Genomic DNA, 24,590 nt, shown 5'->3' with positions numbered 1-24,590 from the left:
CATATTACCTCTGTCCATTATGCCATTGTAAAGCCCTGCTCTATTGCATGCTGCTGCTTTCACTGCTGCTACTCATGAAACTGGATGATATCGCTGAGGAATGGTCATCATCATCATTGTCAATCATCATCACCATCATCATTTATATTGATTACAGTAGAGGTGATGTGTATTTTGATACAGTGCTGATACGTTTGGCAAAACATCATCAATGTGAAGTATGCATGTATCTAATGTGAACAAATTAACTGTGTGCAGTGAGTATAAGGTTGGTGTGAAATGGAATAGCGTGGCATAGTCTGAATTCAGTTGGTAATTCTATCTGAAAAAAAGAACAAAACAATACAAGACAGAAAATTGAAGGCTTTTCTGATTAAAAAGCATGTCAATCATCTTTTCAGCTTTAGCGCTAATTCAGTTTCACCCTAAAGGAGCTCTTTGTCCACTGGGAGTGAAGGAAGTCACATTCACAGACAGTTTAAATGAGGAGCAATCAAATCCCACCCCAGGTGCAAGCCATTTGCAGATTTCCTTTCTATTACATGCTATTCCATAAACAGGATAAGGCAAATAAATGATTGATAATTGCAAGGAAATAAATGTATTAACAAGAATAGGTTGTATATGATTGGTGGAGGTCAGCTCAATTGACCTAGCCTATTTAGTTTAACTGAATGATGGAAGTGTTTATGTGAGTGTTTATGTGTAAACTGTCAGAATTATGGTTGACTCTAGGATGTGTCATAATGAGAGTATTTTCTTACGAATTCTGTTCCTCTAATTATTATGCTCAACATTAACATTTAAATCTTTCAAAAGCATTAGCATTTTTTGTAATTTGTATTATACAGATACAGATGACATATATATAGATATATATTACAGGATACAGATGTTTCCCTCTAGACAGAATTGCTGAAGTGCTCTCGTCACAACAAATATCTAATTGCATAGTCAGTCACATTCTCCTCACAGAAAGTAGGGATCAGATCTAGTTTGACAGACTCTGTCCAGTCTGTCTGTGAGACAGCTACAGCTCTTTTGTTGCTGAGAATTTTCCTGCACAGCATGAAATGCAAACTTTTAGTGTATTCAAGGTTTAAAAAGGCTTCTAAAGTTATTAATTTCCTTGATTACCCTAACGAAAAATGTATCAACCCCTACAAAAATGTTTCATGAATTATAATCCACATAATAATTCACATTTCCTGTTACTGCAGGATTGTTTTCCTGCTGTAGCAAACTGGATCAAATTAAGATCCTACATATGTAGCTAGTTTTAGTGTCTGGCGTGATGAAGTACAAGAGGTTGATTATCTCAGTCACAGTTCATTAGTTTTAACCACCATGCCTGCCACACTTTGCAGATAGAAAAACATCCTTGTCACATGTCTGCTATGCCATTTTATGTGGCCGTATGGTGGGCCAGAAGCCCTGTGAGCCTGAATAGACTCTTTGTCAACTGTCTTTAGAGAAAACAGGACTAACAGAGTGGAAAATTATTTATAATTGTATGCCAACGTCTTGTCCTGTGTCCTGCCCTTTTGTTGCATCTGTATGAAGAAATATGAATCAAATTTCAATGCGTCCCAAATGGTCAAAAGTAGTGCACTATGTAGGGAATAGGGTCACATTTGGAATGTAGACTAACGTCCTGTCCAGAACATTTAAACATCCATAATAACAGAGACTGACATGAATTGGATCACTTCTAGTAATTGATGCAAGATGTCAATCTATCTTTTAACTTTGAGGGCTAATTTCAAGTATCTCAAGTCATATCTTATACTGTATTTTTGAATATTCCCATTTGGCTGCCAGGGCTTGAAATCTGAACAAGCAGTGATGTTATTGGACTGTTTTATCAGTTCCTAGACCTAGATATAACTCTCTTTTTCATCTGTATGAAGTGATGATATAAAGAAATAAAGTGTATCTTGCAAACTTGACATTTGCAATCATAACACTAAGCAAATAAACAGGAAGTTGCAATAAACTCTTATTAAAAGCTTTCTGCTGACCTATAGTAACCTCTGTCTATAAGCTTTTTTTCTATCAAATGTTTTGACTGAATCTCTCATTTAAATTCTTAACCTTTGTTTTTTTCATGAGCCAGAGGTTTAATATTTTCATCTAGAAAACTGCATAGCAATATACCTCTCCAAAGTCAGAACCATGCATTTTGATACATTTGCTCTGGTGTGCTTTACACTTTTCAACCAGATTATATTTCATGCATTCATTGTTTTCTCCCCTCCTAAACGATTTTTGCCTGAAAAATCTGTTTCACAAGAGGTAAAGATAACAATAGGATTAACACTTGTCTGAAGCATTCTCCATTACTTCAATGCGTGAACATAAATGTGCCATAAGAGGCAAATATAAGTAGCAGTAGTCTCATAGAAAGGCCCTTTTTGAAAATCAAATAATCATTGGGACTAAAATAACATAGGCTGCCTGGGGCCACTTCAATTAAAATCACAGCCAAGGTACACTTTCAACTTTCAACTGACTTTCTAAACAACAAATTCTGTGTTACAATAAATATAGGATTGAGTCCAACTATTGACTATAGCTATAAATACATGACTCTATTGTAAATGCAAGATTACTATTTTATGTGTTTTTGTTTGTCAATGTCTGTGACCACCCAGATAACAAAACTCCTGAAAATGAACAAAACATGTTTTAGAGGAATATAGCTTGGTTTATAGCTAGCGTTGACATACATTATTCCTGACATGTTGAGAAATCTCTCGGTATGAGTAAACAGGGTACTGATACCTTCTGATAGTTTGTCTAGCAGTCTTTCTGCTTGGTTCATGTTGAAATAAGCACTTACCCTAATGCTTTGATTTATTCACTTCAGTTATATTTCAGTTATTATACACCACTCTCTGCTTAAATGCACTTTACTTTACAGCTTTTAAGCTTATTGAGGAGAACATACTGCACTCAATTTTCTCCATGTCACTCTGCATAGTCTGTTTTTGTGGTTCTGACCACATTTTGACACTGTTGATTGTAGTGATGAGCGATTGAATATTTGGAGCAGACAGACAGACACTTTGGAGTACAAAATAGGTTGCTAGGACACTCCTGCTGAGAGGGACCACTAATAAAATGTTCATGTCTAGATAGCTATCGTTTATAATAAACCATTTGCATGGAGGACTCCAGCACGGCCAAGGGGCTATTTGTGGTTTGATAGGCCTGTGAAAGGGACAGCATTCCCCAATATAAACTGAATCATCGTGTCATGAATATTAGTAACACCTCTGGCTTAGGTGTGATTATAATAAATAAATATGCAAAGTACCATATTGCGGTTGATTGTGACAGGTTTTGTAATTGTAGCCATGTAGCAGATGAAACTACTGGGCTGGTGTGTTCACTGAGCCTTAGGTCATCTGTCTTGGAGTTGGAGCGTTGATTGAGCCTGTTGCTCACTGATTGCCTGTTATTGATAGCTCAATTGTACGGCTAAGGGTCAAATGTTTCAGATGTCATCACACACATGGAGATGCATCATGGTAAATATGAGGGAGTTTGAGTTGGACTTCTTTACAATGGGACTTCATTCATGGCATCATATAAATTGCAGTTAGAATATCTGAACTACATTTAAACTTGAAATCAAACACTTACTAAACAATACTTGTATTGTTAGAAGTTGATACAGTGAGGGAAAAAAGTATTTGATCTCCTGCTGATTTTGTACGTTTGCCCACTGACAAAGAAATGATCAGTCTATATTTTTAATGGTAGGTTTATTTGAACAGTGAGAGACAGAATAACAAAAAAAAAATCCAGAAAAACGCATGTCAAAAATGTTATAAATTGATTTGCATTTTAATGAGGGAAATAAGTATTTGACCCCTCTGCAAAACATGACTTAGTACTTGGTGGCAAAACCCTTGTTGGCAATCACAAAGGTCAGATGTTTCTTGTAGTTGGCCACCAGGTTTGCACACATCTCAGGAGGGATTTTGTCCCACTCCTCTTTGCAGATCTTCTCCAAGTCATTAAGGTTTCGAGGCTGACGTTTGGCAACTCAAACCTTCAGCTCCCTCCACAGATTTTCTATGGGATTAAGGTCTGGAGACTGGCTAGGCCACTCCTTTGTTGCCTTGGCCGTGTGTTTTGGGTCATTGTCATGCTGGAATACCCATCCACGACCCATTTTCAATGCCTTGGCTGGGGGAAGGAGGTTCTCACCCAAGATTTGACGGTACATGGCCCCGTCCATTGTCCCTTTGATGCGGTGTAGTTGTCCTGTCCCCTTAGCAGAAAAACACCCCCAAAGCATAATGTTTCCACCTCCATGTTTGACGGTGGGGATGGTGTTCTTGGGGTCATAGGCAGCATTCCTCCTCCTCCAAACACGGCGAGTTGAGTTGATGCCAAAGAGCTCGATTTTGGTCTCATCTGACCACAACATTTTCACCCAGTTCTCCTCTGAATCATTCAGATGTTCATTGGCAAACTTCAGACGGGCATGTATATGTGCTTTCTTGAGCAGGGGGACCTTGCGGGAGCTGCAGGATTTCAGTCCTTCACGGCGTAGTGTGTTACCAATTGTTTTCTTGGTGACTATGGTCCCAGCTGCCTTGAGATCATTGACAAGATCCTCCTGTGTAGTTCTGGGCTGATTCCTTACCGTTATCATGATCATTGCAACTCCACGAGGTGAGATCTTGCATGGAGCCCCAGGCCGAGGGAGATTGAAAGGTATTTTGTGTTTCTTCCGATTGCGAATAATCGCACCAACTGTTGTCACCTTCTCACCAAGCTGCTATGCGATGGTCTTGTAGCCCATTCCAGCCTTGTGTAGGTCTACAATCTTGTCCCTGACATCCTTGGAGAGCTCTTTGGTCTTGGCCATGGTGGCGAGTTTGGAATCTGATTGATTGATTGCTTCTGTGGACTGGTGTCTTTTATACAGGTAACAAACTGAGATTAGGAGCACTCCTTTTAAGAGTGTGCTCCTAATCTCAGCTCGTTACCTGTATAAAGACACCTGGGAGCCAGAAATCTTTCTGATTGAGAGGGGGTCAAACACTTATTTCCCTCATTAAAATGCAAATCAATTTCTAACATTTTTGACATGCGTTTTTCTGGATCTTTTTGTTGTTATTCTGTCTCTCACTGTTCAAATAAACCTACCATTAAAATTATAGACTGATAATTTCTTTGTCAGTGGGCAAACGTACAAAATCAGCAGGGGATCAAATACTTTTTTCCCTCACTGTAGATGACAAAGCTATCACAAGAAAGGCAGTATTATTTGTCTGCTCTCAATGTCAACTAAATGTAATAAAAACAATTTAAATGACTACAGTACATGAAAGTGAATTGTCGTCAGGGAGAGGTCGAATACATTTTTACAACAAATCCTAGATGACAATAAATGTGTTACATGTTGAGTTGGCATCTTTCTCCATCTCTAATTGCTAGAGGAGGTGGATGCTGAGTAACTGTCAGAACTCACAGTGTTTCTGATTAGAACATACCTGTAGGAGCTGACATCAAAGGAATGTTTCATCTTTGAGAAATTACATTTCCTTTTAAACTTGCTGGGATGCTGTGAGCATACCTATTTGGGAAGTAGCTACATTAAGTATTTGGTCATAGTCAAATTCTTATAGGCCCAGTGCAAGCAAAAACTAGATTTTTCTGTGTTTTATATATATTTCCACACTATGAGACTGGAATAATACTGTGAAATTGTGAAAATTGTGAAAATGCCCGTTTAATGTAAGAGCTGTTTGAAAAGACCGCTTGGAATTTCCGCCTGTTTTGGTGAGATTGAGTTTTGGCCTGCCTAGTGACATCACCAGGTGGTATATTAGTTAATCGACCAATAAGAAAGAGAGTTTCAAACCTCTCTGCCAATAACAGCTAGTTTTCAGTTTTCCCCTCCCCACTCAGACCACTCCCAGACAGTCCTAGAACATTTCTTGCTTGAGAAATTGTTCTTTGCTAAGAAGGTATTTTTGTTTCTTTTTGACCATTTTAATTGAAAACAATCACAGTAAGGTACTTTATCGTTACCCAGAAACTATTTAATATTGAGATAAAAACGGCTGCATTGGATCTTTAAGTGAGGTAGCTCTAGATTTTAGACTTGAGGTAACTTCAGGTCAAATAAAGTAACATAGCGAAGGCAGCAAAAAAGTCTGATCTGAGACATACAATGAAAATATAAAGTTTGTAGTATAGCTGGGTTGATAAATGTATTCTATTATTTTCTGTATAAACTCCCAGGGGCAACAACTGTAGTAGTGACTTATTGTGTGGATACTTTAGGCTGACTGTATAACCTGGAGTGTGAAAACTACAAGTATCAGGGGATTACAGTAATGTATTAAATATATCAAACATTCACAACCATACAAATCATTTTAAGGACTTTAAATAATTGTTGTGACAGATACTTACCTTTAAATATCACACACGACACATTAGCCAGGATTTTGGCAGTGTTGTCTGGACAATGCCTGCATACAAATTCATGTTACCAAGGGGACAGAACCAATTTTAGTTTCTCCAATCATCATGTAACATTTAGTTGGATCATTAACAGTAGACTGCAATTCTGAACAAATATGTTCCTTCAACTCACTGTATAAATGAAAGTGGTAAAACAAACTTTTTCTCTTAACAGGTGACTATAATATCAGTGATGTTTTAATAATTCGGAATGTGTTCTTTCACCAGACTAATTTGTCCAGTTGACATTTAGGTATACTCAGACAGGGAAGGTTATTACATGGAAATAACTTTCCAATCAGTTATTACTTCATGGCTTGTTATTGATATGTTCACTGAGTGGTTGTCCTCTCTCTTGTCGTAACCACAGCAACAGCATGCCGAAGAGGATTGCTCTCATCTGCTTCCTTTCCCTGGTGATGCTCATGAGCGTCCTGGGGAACCTCCTGGTCATGACAGCTGTCTGCAAGGACCGCCAGCTCAGGTTAGTCTATCCTTACGTTCTGCCCTCTGTCTGTCTGTCTCTGTTTCTCTCTCTCTCTCTCTCTCTCTCTCTCTCTCTCTCTCTCTCTCTCTCTCTCTCTCTCTCTCTCTCTCTCTCTCTCTCTCTCTCTCTCTCTCTCTCTCTCTCTCTCTCGCAAATGTACTCTTTCTTCTGTTTAGCATCTTATCACCTGGTTGCACTAACACAGCCTAAGTCAGCCCTGATTTGAATGATCCTGCTCTGAGAGTATTATGCAGTAATTATTTTGTCAATTAAAAGAGCGCCTCCTACTGAGTGGTCTATTGTGATCCCAGTCCCTTGGTGGTTGAGTTACTAGCATGGCATGTGAAAGGCTATCTGATAACCTAGGGATAGTATCATCTCTCAGCACTCCTGATGGGAAGATACAATAGTATTTTTCACTGTTTACACAATCATGCACGCACGCACACACACGTGCGCACACACACACACACACACACACACACACACACACACACACACACACACACACACACACACACACACACACACACACACACACTCAGGAAATGACAGCACCAGGAGGGTTTCTAGGTAGTGTTAACTTCAAATCCCTATTCATCCAAATGTTCAGCCCCAAAAACAAATCACATGTCAGCAAAAAATATTGTAATCAGATTACAAATACTTTGAAAAACTAGATGTATACTTTTAAATTCAGGATGGTTGCTAAACCTACTATGCCAATTACACTGCTCCTTTCTACCCACCATGACTTCCCTGCAGCTCAGATTAATAGTGACGTGAAGCAGTACCTCTACCATAGCCCATTCCCCATACCCTGAAGAATTCATCCACAATCACCAATTTACCCTGTAATAGCACACCTGTTCCAGCCATCCATAAAATGAGAGCTGTCATAAGACGGCTTAGCCATAATGGGAGACATTGTGCAGCTGGAGGCAAAGCAACAGAGCCACAGAGCCAGCCTTATATTTGGTCAACTTCTGCAAGTTGATTACCAAAATGGAAAACTGGAGATGGCCTTATTGACATTGACACATTGCGCTAATTCAAATCATCATCGTCTCTCTCTCTCTCTCTCTCTCTCTCTCTCTCTCTCTCTCTCTCTCTCTCTCTCTCTCTCTCTCTCTCTCTCTCTCTCTCTCTCTCTCTCTCTCTCTCTCTCTCTCTCTCTCTCTCTCTCTCTCTCTCTCTCTCTCTCTCTGTTTTTACTGGGGTCTTTTTACAATGAGGGTAAAAGTATTTGATCCCCTGCTGATTTTGTACGTTTGCCCACTGACAAAGACATGATCAGTCTATAATTTTAATGGTAGGTTTATTTGAACAGTGAGAGACAGAATAACAACAAAAAAATCCAGAAAACTGCATGTCAAAAATGTTATAAATTGATTTGCATTTTAATGAGGGAAATAAGTATTTGACCCCTCTGCAAAACATGACTTAGTACTTGGTGGCAATACCCTTGTTGGCAATCACAGAGGTCAGACGTTTCTTGTAGTTGGCCACCAGGTTTGCACACATCTCAGGAAGGATTTTGTCCCGCTCCTCTTTGCAGATCTTCTCCAAGTCATTAAGGTTTCGAGCCTGATGTTTGGCAACTCAAACCTTCAGCTCCCTCCACAGATTTTCTATGGGATTAAGGTCTGGAGACTGGCTAGGCCACTCCAGGACCTTAATGTGCTTCTTCTTGAGCCACTCCTTTATTGCCTTGGCCGTGTGTTTTGGGTCATTGTCATGCTGGAATACCCATCCACGACCCATTTTCAATGCCCTGGCTGAGGGAAGGAGGTTCTCACCCAAGATTTGATGGTACATGGCCCCGTCCATCGTCCCTTTGATGCGGTGAAGTTGTCCTGTCCTCTTAGCAGAAAAACACCCCCAAAGCATAATGTTTCCACCTCCATGTTTGACGGTGGGGATGGTGTTCTTGGGGTCATAGGCAGCATTCCTCCTCCTCCAAACACAGTGAGTTGAGTTGATGCCAAAGAGCTCAATTTTGGTCTCATCTGACCACAACACTTTCACCCAGTTCTCCTCTGAATCATTCAGATGTTCATTGGCAAACTTCAGACGGGCCTGCTTTCTTGAGCAGTGGGACCTTGCGGGCACTGCAGGATTTCAGTCCTTCATGGCGTAGTGTGTTACCAATTGTTTTCTTGGTGACTATGGTCCCAGCTGCCTTGAGATCATTGACAAGATCCTCCCATGTAGTTCTGGGCTGATTCCTCACTGTTCTCATGATCATTGCAACTCCACGAGGTGAGATCATGCATGGAGCCCCAGATTGACAGTTCTTTTGTGTTTCTTCCATTTGTGAATAATCACACCAACTGTTGTCACCTTCTCACCAAGCTGCTTGGCGATGGTCTTGTAGCCCATTCCAGCCTTGTGTAGGTCTACAATCTTGTCCCTGACATCCTTGGAGAGCTCTTTGGTCTTGGCCATGGTGGAGAGTTTGGAATCTGATTGATTGATTGCTTCTGTGGACTGGTGTCTTTTATACAGGTAACAAACTGAGATTAGGAGCACTCCCTTTAAGAGTGTGCTCCTAATCTCAGCACGTTACCAGTATTAAAGACACATGGGAGCCAGAAGTCTTTCTGATTAAGAGGGGGTCAAATACTTATTTCCCTCATTAAAATGCAAATCAATTTCAAAAATTTTTGACATGCGTTTTTCTGGATTTTGTTGTTGTTATTCTGTCTCTCACTGTTCAAATAAACCTACCATTAAAATTATAGACTGATCATATCTTTGTCAGTGTGCAAACGTACAAAATCAGCAGGGGATCAAATACTTTTTTCCCTCACTGTATGTCTCCTGTCCCAATTGTGACATCAAAGCTGATTTGCTGATTTTAGGCCTTTTACCGTTTTTTTTTTATTGCTAACAAGCATTGTTCAATACTGCGGATACATGTGCAAAACACTAAATACAGTTATCAAAACAACATGCAACTTGGCAATGCACATCCATGTCTCAAAAGCAAATCTTTCTACCAAATGAAAGCTAACAGTCTCTCAGGACATGCACACGTTGTCATTCATAGTATCATGACCTACAAAACTCTAAAAACAGCTACCACTTGAAAATGTGTCAATTTGTCTTTAATATCATATTTTTTTTAATGAACCAACAGTCATTTTTACAAAAGAAGAGTGGCAAACCTGTACTGTATAGAATGTCCTGCAAGATGTGTAAAGAAATAAAGCAGAAAGGCTGAAATATGTATTTTGCTTTTTGCAATTCCAAAATACACAAAAATAAATAATTCCAGTACTGTTAAACAAACAATAAGTGTATACACACTATGAATATGCATAGCATATTGTCCAAATGAAACAGATATATAACAATGCTAGTCAACCCTGTCTGCTGCATTGGGCCACAAGTTCTCATCCACATCACACCGTATGGCCTCTCGCGCAATACACCTGGGAAAGAATCTCTTTGCATGCCTGATCCATCCCTGGCAATCTTCTGCAGAGATATCCAGGCATTCTGCATTCATTGCATCCAAGAGTGACATTTGATCATGTGGATGGTGGTCATAAACTTTCCACCTCCATGAGGAAAATAATTATTCTATGGGGTTGAGGAAGGGAGAGTAAGGGGGGAGGAAAAGTGACACCATCCTGGGATGGGCTGCAAACCACTGTGACTGTATGGGAGTGGTAAAATGCCACATTGTCCCATACAATCACCCAGGTTTCCATATTTCTTCTGACTTGCCCTCTTTCTTCACCTGGCAAAAGCCTTCCATAGAGGTCATCCATGAATGAAATGAGGCGCTCTGTGTTGTATGGCCCAATTAGTGGTTTATGTAACAGCAATCCTTCAGAGGATATTGCAGCACACATTATGATGTTGGAACCCCTCTGCCCCGGGACATTCACTGTTGCTCTTTTCCCAATCACATTCCTTCCATGTCGGTGTGTTTTGGCCATGTTAAAACCAGCCTCATCCACAAAGACGAACATGTGGGGTGTTGGCCTGGCTTCAAGCTCCATGACACTCTAAAATATTGTAAATCCACAGGGCAACATAACAGTTATTCTATAACAGTAGTTTACATTACAGTATACTGTAACTGAAATCACTGCTGAATGTGCAGCGCTCTGGTAGGTTTTGTTTACAGTAAAAACAGTACTGTATTACAGGATATAGACATCTTACCTGGACATATTGGTACCGGAGTTCCTTGACACGATCAGAGTTCCTCTCAAAGGGAACAGTGCTGATCATGCTGATATGATGCTTTGTCAAGACTCTAGCAATGGCTGTCGTGCTTACACTTTCAACATTTTGAAATGTATTATTGTCTGCCAACACTCTCTCTTGAATTTCTCAGAGTTTTATGGCATTGTTGCTAATGACCATGTCAACAATTACAGCTTCCTGCTAAGCAGAGAAAATCCTACCTCTCCCCCCTCCATTTGTAACCGTTGGGTCCTAAAACATAAATAAAATTACACTCAAGTGGTTCGGAGAGCTTTTGGTCGATTTACTACTCTACAGTAATATTCAGTACAGTTAGAATGCATATCTTACCTGTTAGTTTGCTGGAAGGTTCTTATAATAGATGACACAGTTGAGCGTTGCCAATTTGGCTGCACTCTGAGACCAGCATCTCTCATTGATAGACCATGATTGACAACATGATCAATGATTGTAGCCCTAATCTCATCTGACACTACAACTCTGGGTCTTCCCCTCAGTCGTCTTCCACCACGGATACGTAATCCTCTGCCTCTCCCGGCAACTCTTCCACCTCTGTAAGCCACTACACGATCTCTGGCTGGGTCCATGTTTATGTAAAATATATTCCAAAGATGTCTGCTTTTGTAGAGATGGTAATGACATAAAAATAGAAAACACCTGGGTAGGTCTTCAGTTACGTAATGTAGAATGAAAATCAGCTGTGAATAATTAAATAATTAATTATTTTTATTTTAGAATTTATATTTTGCTTTTACTGTAGCAATGTAAAAAATTGCAGTCTAATTCAATTTTCAGTAGCTTTTGAACTTGAGTTTAACAGTTTTTATAAGGGTATCTTAACATTTGCAAAATGGTCTGTAGATACATAGAGTTTTGTTGGTAAATGTGTTTTTGTGAGACAAGTATTTATGTAATTTGAAAGATGTTGTCATTGAATGCATTTTGTGTCAAAGCAATGACAAATGATCCACAGGTTGCCACATAGAGTGTTGTTGTGATAACTGTATTTAGAGTTTTGTACATGTATCCGCAGTATTGAACAATGCTTGTTAGCAATCGAAAAAAATTGTAATTAGGCTTCAGTTCAGTGGTGAACCCAGTGGCGATAAGATGATATCGATTTTTATGTAAAAAAATCCAGTATCTTATTTATTCAATTCATTTGCATCACTGCAAATATGATCTTACATTCTTTAGATAGTACATTCAGATTTGAATGAAAGACAGTATTTCTGCACTGCATGAAAGCATGTTGATAACAGATAGCTGGTAAACAGCATTTATGGCATGTTCTGGTTAAATGACAACGTGATTTGACAGCCGTTAGCCGTTCTCAGGCAGCTATTTTTAGCCGAGCGGGCTCTGAGCGGTTGCCTCACCCAGAGTTTTATTTGTCATTAATGGAGTGCCCTTGGCCCTGGTCTTTCTCAAACAGACTGAGAAGAGAGATGCCACCACACCAGTGGCTGATCACATCTCTGATTCATTCTCTCTCTCTCTCTCTCTCTCTCTCTCTCTCTCTCTCTCTCTCTCTCTCTCTCTCTCTCTCTCTCTCTCTCTCTCTCTCTCTCTCTCTCTCTCTCTCTCTCTCTCATGTAATCTCTTTCACTCTCTCCTTAAGTCTCTCACACCTTATGTTTCCCTTACAAAAACACACGTCAAATTTGCATTTTCACATGTTTTTACATGTTGAACTTAAATTTCACACTTGAAACCATATTTTCACATGTATTCAATTTAGAGTTCACAAGTTAACTCCACCATTTCACGTGAGAAAACTAAAATGTTTTCATGTGAAAATCGGATATGCAGTTTCCGTGGAATTGCAAGTTCACGTGAAAATCAATCACATGTGAAAACAAAATGTTCAGGTTCACATTGAAGAAAACTCCACGTGATAATCTCACTTTCAAAAGTGGAATTGCATTTTCACATGTGAAAGTTATTCACATACGAAACTGCAAATTATATTTTTACATGTGATTGTTTTTCACATGTGAACTTACAATTCCACATATGAAACTGAAAATCTATTTTGCAGTTTCACATGTAAGAAAACGTTCACATGTGGAATTGCAAGTTCACGTGAAAATAATCACATGTGAAAATAAAAATTGTCATAGGTAAGAAAACTGTGAAAATCTAACTTTCGCAAGTTATTTTTTCATGTTTTTTTTGTAAGGGCTTCTCTTGCTCTCTCTCTCACTCTCCTTATGTGTCTCTCTCTCTCAATCTCATTCAGTTATTACCAATATTTACTGCAAGGTGGAGATTAAAAATATTTATAGTGAAAGCATATTAATATGGCAAATGTGTTGTCATGTGTAACAGACAATTCAAACAATGAAATAGTTTAGTGCATACCTCAGTACATACTCACATACAAAAGCCTATACAATTGTATGTTTATATGCATCTACCCCTAGTAGACAGTCTGTTCTGTTCTTTTCAGTGTGTTCTGAATTATTTATTATTTGTCCACAGCATACCTTTATCATACACTCTACCATATGATACACCTATGCTGCTTCAAGTAAACAATGGGAATCATCTTTAGACATATAGCCAATAAGATACCTCTCACTCGATTCTCTCCCAGGAAAATCAAGACCAACTACTTCATAGTATCGCTGGCCTTTGCAGACCTGATGGTGTCAGTGCTGGTGATGCCGTTTGGTGCCATCGAACTGATCCACCAGAACTGGATTTATGGAGAAACCTTCTGCCTGGTCCGGACATCTCTAGATGTACTGTTGACAACAGCCTCCATATTACACCTATGTTGCATAGCTTTGGACAGGTAAGCACCACTGCTCAACACCTGGCTTGGAAAGATGCTTCCAAGTCAACATGAAGTCAGTAGATATAGTATTTAGTATCGTACTAACAGTATCAAACCATCAACACATTTTACCATCCTATTTTATGAACTGACTTACTTATGGCACTTCCTGTAATTGACTTCATCAAGATATTGAGGACTACTGTATGAGATATTTAAACAGTTGTATGATAGTGTGATAAGTCTGATATGCTGGGCTTACATACACTATATGACCAAAGATATGTGGACACCTGCTCGTCAAAAATCTCAATCCAAAATCATGGGCATTAATATGGAGTTGGTCCCCCCTTTGCTGCTATAACAGCTTCCACTCTTCTGAGAAGGCTTTCCACTAGATGTTGGAACATTGCTGCGGGGACTTGCTTCCATTCAGTCACAAGAGCATTAGTGAGGTTGGGCACTGATGTTGGGTGATTAGGCCTGGCTCGCAGTCAGCGGTTCAATTCATCCCAAAGGTGTTCGATGGGGTTGAGGTCAGGGCTCTGTGCAGGCCAGTCAAGTTCTCCAGTCAAGTTGGCACTATGCATTGGATAGAGAGCAAAGCTTGTCCAGAGTGAGTAAACAGCACTATTAGCCATTCATAGTAACTGGCTGGCTACAGTGTGGAGAGACACAATGTGCCGGCCATAAATGATTTAGATTCAATTTCCTCTAAAGTTACGATCCACTTTATTTATCAACCTAATTTACCACATTAACACGATTCACGAGTCTGATGATGAAAGCGAATGCGAAATGAAGAGAACATGCTTTTAAAGAATTACAGGCAAAATATGCAATATATGAATGCATTAATATGAGTTCTAAAAAGCTGCTGAGGAAATCAAGGGTTTACATTATATGGTGGATAAAATGTCAGTGTGGTTGCTGGAGGGGCTCTTACATTAAGTGACAAGGAAAGACATATAGACACAGCTACTCAGGAGACTAACCATACACAACAATATGATCCTTATTTCTACAGTATTGCATAGTAGCTAGTTAATTCAAACTGCTTTCTATGTTTGAGCCCAGCATTAGCGTATTAATCAACAGAGGGGTCAGGCTTAGGACAGCTGAGTGCAGAGATAGATAGGCTTGCGTCACTCCATCCCCTGCAGTTATTATTATGGAAGCAACGTTACAATAATAATCCCAGCAAACTAAAATTGGTTCTGAGAAAGTTCCCAGAACATTCAGCAAATGTTTTCATAACACAAAAACTATCCAATTGTGCAGATGATTATACAATGTTTGTATAAAACATTCACCTGATGGCCTCCTGAGTGGCGCAGCGGTCTAAGGCACTGCATCGCAGTGCTTGAGGCGTCACTGCGGATCTGGGTTCGATCCCAGGCTGTGTCACAGCCGGCCGTGACCGGGAGACTCATGAGGCAGCGCACAATTGGCCCAGCGTCGTTAGGGTAGGGTTTGGCCGGCCGGCATTTCCAGCGACTCTTTGTGGCGGGCTGGGCGCCTGCAAGCTGACTTCAGTCACCAGTTGTATAGTGTTTCCTCCGACACATTGGTGCGGCTGGCTTCCGGGTTAAGCGAGCAGAGTGTCAAGAAGCAGTGCGGCTTGGCAGGGTCGTGTTTTGGAGGATGCATGGCTCTCTTCTGAGTCCGTACAGGAGTTGCAGCAATGGGACAAGACTACCAATTGGATATCATGTAAAAGTACATGTTGATTTTATTTTTATTCATTTGATGTTTCCAGAACGTTCCCAGAACACGTTTCATTAGGTTGTGGGAACATTCAGGTGGGAGCATTGTAGGTAGGGTGATCACATTTAACATACCCAAATGCGGGACAACAGGATGATTTTGCGGGATATTCATGGGACTGTGTAGTCTACAGAGTAATAATTTTATTAATGACGTCCCAATTTCTTAACATTTGTATCGACAGATGTAGCCTATTAAATATCATTATAGAATATCCATAAAATGCATCCTCTAATTGCAACATCTGCCTATGTCCACACATATTGTCTCAAGATTATTATAAATTTTTAATACCCTCAAACACCAAGTTAAGCATACCTAATCTCAAAATAGGCCATGGCATCGTCACTGTCAATCGTGAATGATAATTCTTCGAGGCTTTACCAGCAAAATGTCAAAACTGCATCTGCATCATTTGATCTCAATCAGTTTCATGGGAATTTGCATTTAGATCTTCTTGAATTACTGTTTCGTGAGCAAATTAGAGCAGATGGTGTTAACAAACTACATAGCCTTCCTGTATTCTGTTTCAATTAAAGCACATTATGCCTAGTGACGTGCGCTGTTGAGTTCTGGAAGCATTATATATTTTTGGTACTATTCAGCTAACCATCCTAAAATCTCATAAGAAATTAGGTGGTGTTTTTGGTGCAACAGTAACTTTATATACAGTGGGGGAAAAAAGTATTTAGTCAGCCACCAATTGTGCAAGTTCTCCCACTTAAAAAGATGAGAGAGGCCTGTAATTTTCGTCATAGGTACACGTCAACTATGACAGACAAAATGAGAAAAAAAAATCCAGAAAATCACATTGTAGGATTTTTTATGAATTTATTTGCAAATTATGGTGGAAAATAAGTATTTGGTCAATAACAAAAGTTTCTCAATACTTTGTTATATACCCTTTGTTGGCAATGACACAGGTCAAATGTTTTCACAAGGTTTTCACAGAATGTTTCTGGTATGTTGGCCCATTCCTCCATGCAGATCTCCTCTAGAGCAGTGATGTTTTGGGGCTGTCGCTGGGCAACACGGACTTTCAACTCCCTCCAAAGATTTTCTATGGGGTTGAGATCTGGAGACTGGCTAGGCCACTCCAGGACCTTGAAATGCTTCTTACGAAGCCACTCCTTCGTTGCCCGGGCGGTGTGTTTGGGATCATTGTCATGCTGAAAGACCCAGCCATGTTTCATCTTCAATGCCCTTGCTGATGGAAGGAGGTTTTCACTCAAAATCTCACGATACATGGCCCCATTCATTCTTTCCTTTACACGGATCAGTCGTCCTGGTCCCTTTGCAGAAAAACATCCCCAAAGAATGATGTTTCCACCCCCATGCTTCACAGTAGGTATGGTGTTCTTTGGATGCAACTCAGCATTCTTTGTCCTCCAAACACAACGAGTTGAGTTTTTACCAAAAAGTTCTATTTTGGTTTCATCTGACCATATGACATTCTCCCAGTCCTCTTCTGGATCATCCAAATGCACTCTAGCAAACTTCAGACGGGCCTGGACATGTACTGGCTTAAGCAGGGGGACACGTCTGGCACTGCAGGATTTGAGTCCCTGGCGGCATAGTGTGTTACTGATGGTAGGCTTTGTTACTTTGGTCCCAGCTCTCTGCAGGTCATTCACTAGGTCCCCCCGTGTGGTTCTGGTATTTTTGCTCACCGTTCTTGTGATCATTTTGACCCCACGGGGTGAGATCTTGCGTGGAGCCCCAGATCGAGGGAGATTATCAGTGGTCTTGTATGTCTTCCATTTCCTAATAATTGCTCCCACAGTTGATTTCTTCAAACCAAGCTGCTTACCTATTGCAGATTCAGTCTTCCCAGCCTGGTGCAGGTCTACAATTTTGTTTCTGGTGTCCTTTGACAGCTCTTTGGTCTTGGCCATAGTGGAGTTTGGAGTGTGACTGTTTGAGGTTGTGGACAGGTGTCTTTTATACTGATAACAAGTTCAAACAGGTGCCATTAATACAGGTAACGAGTGGAGGACAGAGGAGCCTCTTAAAGAAGAAGTTACAGGTCTGTGAGAGCCAGAAATCATGCTTGTTTGTAGGTGACCAAATACTTATTTTCCACCATAATTTGCAAATCAATTCATTAAAAATCCTACAAAGTGATTTTCTGGATTTTTTTTCCTCAATTTGTCTGTCATAGTTGACGTGTACCTATGATGAAAATTACAGGCCTCTCTCATCTTTTTAAGTGGGAGAACTTGCACAATTGGTGGCTGACTAAATACTTGTTTTCCCCACTGTATGCTATTATATTTGGTTATGTAGAATACTAATTAATCATTATGTAATCTTCCAAGACATTGATTCAGCTTAGTTCTATACTTAACTAAACTAGCACCATTTTGAGAAGTGACAGAGTGTGTCACTCTGGCAGCACTGCACCTCTGCAGTCTGCGCACCAAATAAGCAATTGAAGTGCACCTACCCTACTCCTTTGCCTGTGCAACATTTGGTAATGCAGAAACAAGAAACCACAAAATCTGGGAATATTTGGCCAAGGAAACATTTCTGGTTGGTCTCAGGGAATGTAAAACAGTTAGGAAGGTAGACTTTTAAAATGGGATTGAGTGAAGTAGCAGCAAATATGTTGAATGAGCAACTAATGAGCATGGAGAGCCTTACAAGTTTGACGAAGTTACCTTATATCTTTAAGACTAATACGGCTACTTACTTTTGTAGCTCTTCATCAGAAGCACTCTTTTTGTAAGTAGTAAGCCTAACTGTCCACTGCAAGTTTAGCTGGAATTTTGCACGAAAGGATTTGAGAAATATGATTAGTTGACAATAGGCCTATGACATTGACCTACGTCTTGTCTTGCGCTGCGCAGAATATCAGATCTCAACAATAATTGGAGAAGTGGGCTTAGGCTACCACATCCTTATGACATATATATTTTCATAAGCGCAACGTGACTACAAGAGACAGGTTGGAAAATATGACTGAAATATGGGACAAATGTACTTTAAAACAATTTTTTTGTGGTGTTTGTTGATAAAATGCGGGACCTGATTGTTTGGTTGGGGACGCAAGACATAGGGCCTAAATGCGGGACAAACCTGTACAATCCGGGAACATGTGGTCACCCTAATTGTGGGGACATCACAAAAAACTGTGCATTCGGAAAGTATTCAGACCCCTTGACCTTTTCCACATTTTGTTATGTTACAGCCTTATTCTAAAATGGTTTAAATAAATACAAAATCTAATCAATCATCACACAATACCCCATGATGAAAAAGTGAAAACAGGTTTTTAGAATTGTTTGCAAATGTATTAAAAATAAAATACTGTATTCAGACCCTTTGCTATGAGACTTGAAATTGAGCTCAGGTGCATCCTGTTGGTCAGGGAGGTGACCAAGAACCTGATGGTCACTCTGACAGCTCTATAGTGCCTCTGTGAACTCTATGAAGATGGGAGAACCTTCCAGAAGGACAACCATCTCTGCAGCACTCCACCAATCAGGCCTTTATTATAGAGTGACCAGACGGAAGCCATTCCTAAGTAAAAGGCACATGACAGCCCGCTTGGAGTTTGCCAAAAGGCACCTAAAGGACTCAGACCATGAGAAACAAGACTCTCTGGTCTTATGAAACCAAGATTGAACTCTTTGGCCTGAATGCCAAGCGTCACATCTGGAACACACCTGGCACCATCCCTATGGTGAAGCATGGTGGTGGCAGCATCATGCTGTGGGAATGTTTTTCAGCGGCAGGGATTGGGAGACTAGTCAGGATCGAGGGAAAGATGAACGGAGCAAAGTACAGAGAGATCCTTGATGAAAACCTGCTCCAGAGCACTCAAGTCTCTGAATGTCCTTGAGTGGCCCAGCCAGAGCCCGGACTTGAAAACAATCGAACATCTCTGAAGAGGCCTGAAAATAGCTGTGCAACCAGACAGAGCTTGAGAGGATCTGCAGAGAAGAATGGGAAAAACTCCCCAAATACAGGTGTGCCAAGCTTGTAGCCTCATACCCAAGAAGACTCAAGGCTGTAATCGCTGCCAAAGGTGCTTCAGCAAAATACTGAATAATGGGTCTGAATACTTATGTAAATGTGATATTTGCGGGGGGGTTTTTAATTTCTAAAAACCTGTTTTTGCTTTGTCATTATGTGGTATTGTGTGCAATTGATGAGGGGGGAAAAAACGATTTAATCCATTTTAGAATAAGGATGTAACGTAACAAAATGTGGATTAAGTCAAGAGGTATGAATACTTTCTGAAGGCACTGTATATGTTCCAAAAACACAAAAACTGTCCAATGGCACTGGAGTTAATAGCAGCCGTTTTGCGGGCTCCTGACCAATTGTGCTATTTGGTGTGTTTTTCTGCGCTGATCGAAACTTTTTTTTTTACAAAATGTTTCCGCCATCATTTCCTATGACCAAAAAGAGCTTCTGAACATCAGAACAGCAATCAATAACCTCAATTTGGATGAGGATTTGTACTTCAATGAGTCGGCAGCGAACAACTTATTGCTCATCCCGGACCAGGCCCAAATCCCCTACATACGGAGAAGGAAGAGGTGGCGATATAGAGGCTGGCGTGCGGGATACCTGACGATACTACGTCGGTGAGTGGATAGACCCTCCATTCTTTTGGCAAATGTGCAATCACTGGAGAATAAGCTGGATGAGCTCCGTTCGAGACTCTTCTATCAATGGGACATTAAGAACTGTAATATACTATACTTCTCGGAGTCATGACTGAACAAGGACATGGATAATATACAATTATCTGGGTTTTCTGTGCATCGGCAGGACATAATGGCTGCGTCCGGTAAGCCCCCGAGGCGGGAGGGATGTGTCTCTTTGTTAACAACAGCTGGTGCGCGATCTCTAATATTAAGGAATTCTTGAGGTTCTGCTTGCCTGAGTTAGAATAACTCATGATAAGCTGTAGACCATACTATTTATCGTAGCTGTCTATTTATCACCACAAACTGATGTTGGCACTAAAACCGCACTCAACGAGCTGTATAGGCCCAAAAGCAAACAAGAAAATGCTAATCCAGAGGCGGCACACCTAGTGGCCGGTGATTTTAATGCAGGAAAACTGAAATCCGTTATACCTCATTTCTACCAGCATGTCACCTGTGCAACTAGAGAAAAAAAAAACTCTAGATCACCTTTACTCCACACACAGAGGCGCATACAAAGCTCTCCCTCACCCTCCATTTGGCAAATCTGACCATAACTCTATCCTTCTGATTCCTGCTTACAAGCATAAACTCAAACAGGAAGTACCAGTGACGCGCTCAATATAATAATAATAATAATAATATAATAATAATAATAATAATAATAATAATAATATAATAATAATAATAATAATATGCCATTTAGCAGACGCTTTTATCCAAAGCGACTTACAGTCATGTGTGCATACATTTTTACATATGGAAGTGGTCCGATGAAGCGGATGCTGAGGTACAAGACAAATATGTTCCGGGATTCATCTGATGACATTGAGGAGTTTACCACATCAGTCACCGGCTTCATAAATAAGTGCATCGAAGACAACCAGAAGCTATAGATTACAGGCAACATCCGCACTGAGCTAAAGGCTAGAACTGCGCATTCCAGGAGTGGGATACTAATGTGCAGGCTTATAAGAAATCCTGCTACGCCCTCCAACTAACCATCAAACAGGCAAAGCGTCAATAGAGGACTAAGATCGAATCCTACTACACCGGCTTTGGTGCTCATTGGATGTGGCAGGGCATGCAAACTATCAGAGATTACAAAAGGAAACCCAGCCACAAGTGCCCAGTGACGCGAGCCTACCAGACGAGCTAAATGCCTTCCACGCCTGCTTTGAGGCAAGCAACATTGAACCATGAATAAGAGCACCAGCTGTTCCAGATCACACTCTCCATAGCCGATGTGAGTAAGACCTTTAAACAGGTTAACATTCACAAGGCCTCAGGGCCAGACGGATTACCAGGACGCATACTCAGAGCATGTGCTGACCATCAGGCAAGTGTCTTCACTGACATTTTCAACCTCTCCCTGACCCAGTCTGTAATATCTACATGTTTCAAGCAGACCACCATAGTCCCTGTGCCCAAGAACGCCAAGGTAACCTGTCTAAATGACTATCGCCCCGTAGCACTCACATCTGTAGCCATGAACTGAAAGGCTGGTCATGGCTCAACTCAACACCATCATCTCATACGCCCTGGACCCACTCCAATTCGCATACCTGCCCCAACAGATCCACAGATTACGCATTCACTATTGCACTCCACACTGCCCTTTTCCACCTGGACAAAAGGAACACCTACGTGAGAATGCTGTTCATTGACTACAGTTCAGTTTTCAACACCATAGTGCCCTCCAAGCTCATCACTATGCTAAGGACCCTCTGCAACTGTATCCTGAAATTCCTGACGAGCCACCCACAGGTGGTGAGGGTAGGCAACATCACACCCGCCACACTCACCCTCAACATGGGGGACCCTCAGGGGTGCGTGCTTAGTCCCCTCTTGTACCTTTTCATCCACGACTGCGTGGTCATGCAAGACTCCAACACCATCATCAAGTTTGCCGATGACGCGATAGTGGTAGGCCTGATCACCGACAACGATGAGACAGCCTATAGGGACGAGGTCAGAGACCTTGCAGTGTGGTGTATGGACAACAACCTCTCCCTCAATGTGAGCAAGACAAAGGAGCTGGTCGTAGACTACAGAAAACGAAGCATCACTTGCTGCATCACCACATGGTATGGCAATTGCTTGGCATCTGACCGCAAGGCGCTACAGAGGGTAGTACATACGGCCCAGTACATCACTGGGGCCAAGCTCTCTGCCATCCAGGACCTCTATACCAGGCGGTGTCAGATGAAGGCACTCAAAATTGTCAAAGACTTTAGCCACCCAAGTCATAGACTGTTCTCTCTGCTACCGCACGGCAAGCAGTACCAGAGCGCCAAGTCTGGGACCAAAAGGTTCCTGAAGAGCTTGTACCCCCAAGCCATAAGACTACTACATAGTTAGTTAAATAGTTAACCAAATAGCTACCTGGACTATCTGCGTTGACCCTTTTTGCACTAACTTTTTTACTCATCACTTATGCTGCTGCTACTGTTTATTATCTGTCACTTTATGTACATATCTACTGTACCTCAACTACCTCGTACCTCTGCACATCTACTAGGTACTCGTACCCCGTGTATATAGGCAAGTTATATTTACTCATTGTGTATTTATTATTACTTTTATTATTACGTGTTTTACTTTTCTATTATTTCTCTATTTTCTTTCTCTCTGCATTGTTGGGAAAGGCCCGTAGGTAAGCATTTCACTGTTAGTCTACACCAGTTGTTTACGAAGCTTGTGTTGAATTAAATTTGATTTGAAATGATTTCTTTAGCTTGTGGTAACATTGTGGGGACATGACAATAGATATGTTGCCAAAACACAAAAACTGTCCAGTTGTGCTGATGATTACAATGTTTCTATTAGGTTGAAAAAACATTTGCATAATGTTGCAAAAGCATTCCCAGAACAAATGTTTTATGGTCTTTAAAAGTTCCTAATACATTTTTTAGGTTATGGGAATATTGTGGGGATATGAAAAGAGATAGGTTCCCTTAACACTAAAACTGCCCAGTTGTTCTGACATTCAGAAAATGTTTGTATCAGGGTGCACAAAACATTCCTTTGATGTAGCAAGAATGTTATTCCTATGTTCCCAGAATTATAAAACGTTTGAACAGTCCATGAAGGTTTCTTTCATGTGTTAGTGTTATTTTACTGTTGAGGAAGTTAGTTGTACAACAATCCATGTAGAAACACATATGGCAGACATTTTGAATAACATTACAATTTATTAGACATTTATTGTACAAACATCTACAAGGCAGAGACAGTAAAGGTGCATCAAACCTGGGACTGAAAGACTAATAAACAGCTTCTATCTCCAGGCCTTCAGACTGTTAAAGTCATCACTAGTCGGCCTCCGCCCAGTACCCTGCCCTGAACCTTAGAAAAAACAAATATATCTTGAAATGTATGCACGCATGACTGTAAGTCGCTTTGGATAAAAGCGTCTGCTAAATGGCATATTATTATTATTATTATTGATTAGATACGTGTCTTTCTGGGTAAGCTTTGCACAAATGTACAATACTTGCACATTATTCTTAAATAAATGATTCAATCTCTGTCAAGTTGGTTGTTGATCATTGCTAGACCGCCATTTTCAAGTTTTGCCATAGACTTCCAAGCCGATTTAAGTCAAAACTGTAACTAGGCCACTCAGGAACATTCACCGTCTTCTTGGTAAGCAAGTCCAGTGTATATTTGGCCTTGTGTTTGAGGTTATTGTCCTGCTGAAACCAGGATTTCTTCTTGGATTTTGCCTGTGCTTAGCTTCAGTTTCTTTTTTATCATAGAAAACTCACTAGTCCTTGCCTATGACAAGCATACCCATAACATGATGCAGCCACCACCATGCTTGAAAATATGAAGAGTGGTACTCAGTGATGTGTTGTGTTGGATTTGCCACAAACATAACGCTTTGTATTCAGGACATAAAGTTAATTTCTTCGTCACATGTTTTGCAGTTTTACTTTATTGGCATATTGCAAACAGGATGCATGTTTTGGAATATTTTTATCATGTACAGGCTTCCTTCTTTTCACTCTGTCAATTAGGTTAGTATTGTGGAGTAAGTACAATGTTGTTGATCCATCCTCAGTTTTCTCCTATCACAGCCAGTAGACTCTGTAATTGTTTTAAAGTCACCATTGGCCTGATGGTGAAATCCCTGAGTGGCTTCCTTCCTCTCCGGCAACTGAGTTAGGACAGA

General features: G+C 40.5%; 1 protein-coding gene across 1 annotated transcript in view; it reads left to right on the top strand.

The window, feature by feature from the left end:
- Window positions 1–24,590, top strand: part of LOC121544773 (5-hydroxytryptamine receptor 4) — a 139,517-nt gene that overhangs the window by 84,628 nt on the left and 30,299 nt on the right. The window contains exons 3-4 of the mRNA XM_041854912.2: window positions 6,863–6,976; window positions 13,803–14,003. Of these exons, the coding sequence (XP_041710846.2) occupies window positions 6,863–6,976; window positions 13,803–14,003 (315 nt within the window). The remainder of the gene's footprint in view (window positions 1–6,862; window positions 6,977–13,802; window positions 14,004–24,590) is intronic.

The sequence above is a fragment of the Coregonus clupeaformis genome, chromosome 3 (genome assembly GCF_020615455.1).
Source record: "Coregonus clupeaformis isolate EN_2021a chromosome 3, ASM2061545v1, whole genome shotgun sequence".
Lineage (NCBI taxonomy): Eukaryota > Metazoa > Chordata > Actinopteri > Salmoniformes > Salmonidae > Coregonus > Coregonus clupeaformis.
The sequence above is the reverse complement of the archived record's forward strand: the minus strand, read 5'-3'. Positions and strand labels throughout refer to the sequence as shown.